The sequence below is a fragment of the Anomalospiza imberbis genome, chromosome 10 (assembly GCF_031753505.1).
Source record: "Anomalospiza imberbis isolate Cuckoo-Finch-1a 21T00152 chromosome 10, ASM3175350v1, whole genome shotgun sequence".
NCBI lineage: Eukaryota > Metazoa > Chordata > Aves > Passeriformes > Viduidae > Anomalospiza > Anomalospiza imberbis.
In genome coordinates, this window is record NC_089690.1 from 226330 (window position 1) to 230385 (window position 4056).

Consider the following 4056-nt stretch of genomic DNA (forward strand, 5'->3'; position numbering starts at 1 on the left):
AAAAGGCAAATATGTTCAGATTCATCAGGCAGTAGTGAGATGACACAAAAGGTTTCTAAGATCTCTATCTAAAACTTCTGCTTTGCTGCCCTGAGTTCCAGACTATGGCTGTAGTGAGGAGAGATGGAATGAGGGAAACCACTCACCTATGTATCAGCTAATCTTGTGTTTCACCTGAAAACAGAGGTAATTTACATTAAAAATACCAGTCAAAAATCCCAAGTAGTAATATTTGATCACATTTAATTACCATGTACTATATATGAAGATGATTGTGTAAAAAAGGTCACCACATATAGATGTGCAAAGCTGGCAGCCAAGGATATTTGGCCAGTATATACTGGCTCAAGATCCTGGCACAGGAAAACAGTTCATCTGATCCAGATGTTTATTTTTCCTCAAAATGTATTTGTGAGCAGTGTTTTGAGTTGTTTTACAAACTGCTTAGTAAGAGAGCAGAGGAGAACCAGGGTTATTTCATGTTGCGCACTATTCTTCTGCAGTGGTTCATCTTCATCTCCCCCAATGCCTGCTCCAGCTGCTGGATAAGGTGGAGAAGGGTAGCAGGGTCAGTTTGCAACACCTGGGCAGTTTGATCTTCATTTTGATTAAGATGCAGCTTCATAGTCACAGCAGGCTTGATCTGTTGTCTCAAACTCCTGCTTGCAAGCTGCAGGAGTGGTTCAGTGGAACAAGAACAGAAAAATGATCATTGGTTATCAATGATTGTTCTTAACAGTTCTCAACAGCTTTGTAGAACCTATTCAGACAACTGTTCAGAAACCCTTTTCATCCACATTAAAAGATACACACAAGCTACTATTGTGTTTTATAATTAAGGAATACTAACCCACTTTAATCAATGCTTTCATAATATTTCTGAAAATAATGTGATAACCAAGACCAAATATGATTGGTATATGTTAATATTTTAAAAAAATCAAGAGAACCATGAATTCAATTTTCATCAGGCAACAAGTACTTTGCATCATTGCATATCCTGTTCATCTCACAGCTGGCTGTCTGTGGGACACTAACAAAGTCATGTCACTTTTAAATACATGAAGTACTGCTGTCTCAATTGTTCTTACATTGTTTAGCAGGTTTTTTATTATGCAAAAAATATGTGAAGGAAAGGATGGAATACTAAAAACATCAGGGAAGTCACCTGCACATCCAGTCTCCACTCCAGACTGTGGTAGCTGGGAAGCCTTGGTGCCAGCTCTCCAAGAATGCTCCTGATCTCTTTCCTGTTGTCAAGGTACAGCTGGAGCAAGGATTTCTTCAATTCATCTGAGAATCCCAAAACATGAATGGAATCTTGGAAGTCAACCTCAGAAATCTAGAAATAACCATTTAGGCCAGGTAATCATCATTATTTCCTGAAAACCGAGTAAAACTGTAACTAAACATCACATATGCTACGGTGCAGTTATTTTCTTGTGGGAATGTCCAAGTACAATTCTTCACCTTGGACAAAACAAATATCTAGGTTTTAAAGGATCTACAGATGTTGATGTATTACTGCAGATTTGTATGAGATTCAGGAACAGTTTTTTTAAAGAACACTCAACCCCCTCACATGTAAGTCTTCACATCAAAGACCAAAAGAGCATGAGGGAGCACCTCAGTTGTGTCACAAGGCACGACATGCTGTGTGAATCCATTTGTCAGGGTGCTCCTGTGCACCCTATAAACAGATACAGATAACACAGATACTGTGCAACCTGATCTACAAACACCCAGCAGCAATCTGCACAGGAGCAGCACACAGCACAGTGCTCAGGCTCCTGTCCCAAGGACAGGAGAAGCCCAGCACTGGGGAAGCTGTTACCTACTCCATCCTCGTACCTCTGCAGTGCACCACCCCACAATAACGGTCTGCAAACAACCACGTTCTACCACAGAACACTGTAACCTGTCAGTCAAGACCCCTTGTTTCAAGGAAAGGCTCTGCACCATTTCCATCCCCTCCCCACCTACTCTTGGGAGCAACACTTGCCTGAGTTTAATCTGGCATTCCTTGTCTCTGTATCCCTTCTCCATGTAGTCATTGCTCAAATATTGTACTATATCAATAGTTAGTAGTCTTCCTGATGGAAACAGTAATTGTCCAACTACGAATCATTTAGTATCTGCTTATATCCACTCAAACTTTTGATGCCAAGAGCTGAAAAAGCTCTCAAACCCACCACACTGGACAAAGACAAGGAATGCTGAACAGCGGGCTAGTCCAGCCCAGATGCTGTGCAGTAGCTGAACAACAAATTCTTCATTTGAGTTTTATTATTTAGAGCTCATCCTGAAGTAAGCTTCTCTATATGTAATATATTACACTATTAAAATATTGTCAAGTTTTAGCTTCAGATACTGAATACAAATTCCAGAGTCATACATGTAGACACAATGTTTCAATAAGACAACCACATGAGACACCTTATTCTGAAACTAAAACAATACATGTCATTAAATTTTGAGCTATGTTTTCCCCATTGCCAGTATTTTTAGTGGTCTAAGAGTGCAGAAGACATTTCTTGAGTGTATCCGCAAATTCCTCATGAAAAAGTATACTTGCCATAAGCTTGGAACTCTCAGTAAGAAGATACACTAGTCCTTCTACCCCGTGCTGAATGATGTCAGCGCTAACGTTCAGCTTTCCTTTAAAGAAAGCACAAAGTGTTTTTTACTTGCTAACTGCCGCAGCAGTGAGACTCAAAGCTGCAAACTTTCCCAATTCTTAACGTGCAAAATATGCTTAGGGAAAAAAAAAAAAAAAAAAGAGAGGGTTTCACACCCTTCAAATAATAATGTACAGCATATTAGCGCAAAAAACCCAATTTCTTATGGCAAGGTACAGAGAAGGGTTTGTGTCGGAAAACGGATGTCCGTAGCCCTCCCCACAACGGGCACGAAGCACCGACCCCCGCGGTGCTGGAGCTCCGTGCCGCCAGCCCGTTCTCTCGGCCCCGCTCTGCGGTGCCTCGGGGACTTGGAGGTCCTTCGTGGCCGGCGCAGAGCCCACCGCGTTCCCGCCCTCCTGCCGCGGAACCACCACGGCCTGGCAGGTCCCCCCGCTCCCCACGGGCCGGCCGGTCCCCCCGCTCCCGGGCCCGCTCCCCCCAGCCCGGCCCGGTCTCCACGCTCCCCAGCCCACTCCCCGGCCTCTCTCCCCGCTCCCCGCTCCGCTCCCCCGGCTCCCTGGCCCACTCCCCACAGCCCGGCCCGGTACGCCCGCTCCCCACGGCCCGGCCCGCTCCCCCGCTCCCTGGCCCGGTCCCCCCACTCCGCGGCACGCTCCCTCCGCTCCCCACGGCCTGGCCGGTCCCCCGCTCCCCGGCCCGGTCCCCCGGCTCCCCGCGGCCCGGCTCTCACTGGCAGCGGACTCGCAGGCCCGCGGAGCCGCTCCCCGCCGCAGCTGCTCCAGCGCCAGGCGCCCCAGCTCGCCAACGGCTGTAAGGACAGAGAGAGAACAGACCCCCCTGCAGCCCCGGCCGGGCGCGTTTCCCCCCGCCCGCGGACCCGCCACTGCCCCGACCTGCGCCACCGGCCCGCGGCAAACAGCCCAGGTGCGCCCTGTGCTCCGCCGACAGCACCAGCAACATCGCCGCGGCTCCACCACCAACAACCGGGAAGGGGCGGCGCCCCGCAGGCGCCTGCGCGGGGTCGGGCCCGCGGGCACAGCCCGGGACGGCCTAGCACAGTCCGGGTGCGGCAGCTCCCAACCGGTGTCCCGGGACAGCGGGGCTGGGACCTGCCCGGGCAGCTACGGGAGAGCGTCCGAGGAGCTGCACCGGGGACGGACGCAGTGACGGGTCTCCCAGATGTGCCCCAGGTGTGCCCCAGCCGTGTCCCAGGTGTGCCCCAGCCGTGTCCCAGGTGTGCCCCAGGTGTGCCCCAGATGTGCCCCAGATGTGTCCCAGATGTGCGAGGCTCTCCCGGAGGCTCCGCTTTGGCCCCGGAGGCGCCGGGCGCCACCTGGCGGCGGGGCGGGAGCCACTACAGAGCCACGCCCCGGCCGGGATCGGGCCCGCCCCTCCGGGGTTGAGTGACAGCCCT

At 50.6% G+C, this 4056-nt stretch overlaps 1 protein-coding gene across 1 annotated transcript; it reads right to left on the bottom strand.

The window, feature by feature from the left end:
- Positions 1-226: 226 nt before the first annotated feature.
- On the bottom strand, positions 227-3684 carry COMMD2 (COMM domain containing 2). The gene is made up of 5 exons (XM_068200125.1): positions 3536-3684; positions 3373-3450; positions 2576-2658; positions 1169-1342; positions 227-670 (listed from the first exon to the last, which is right to left on the bottom strand). Exons 1-5 carry the CDS (start codon positions 3600-3602, stop codon positions 473-475), a joined length of 600 nt encoding a protein of 199 aa, XP_068056226.1. The 5' UTR covers positions 3603-3684; the 3' UTR covers positions 227-472.
- Positions 3685-4056: the final 372 nt, after the last annotated feature.

Excerpts from the sequence above, each read along its gene's own strand:
- COMMD2 (XM_068200125.1), bottom strand. The coding sequence starts at position 3,602 with ATGTTGCTGGTGCTGTCGGCGGAGCACAGGGCGCACCTGGGCTGTTTG. Across the intron at positions 3,451-3,535 it reads GCCGCGGGCCGGTGGCGCAG|CCGTTGGCGAGCTGGGGCGC; the intron begins GTCGGGGCAGTG and ends CTGTCCTTACAG. Across the intron at positions 1,343-2,575 it reads CTGAGAGTTCCAAGCTTATG|ATTTCTGAGGTTGACTTCCA; the intron begins GCAAGTATACTT and ends GGTTATTTCTAG.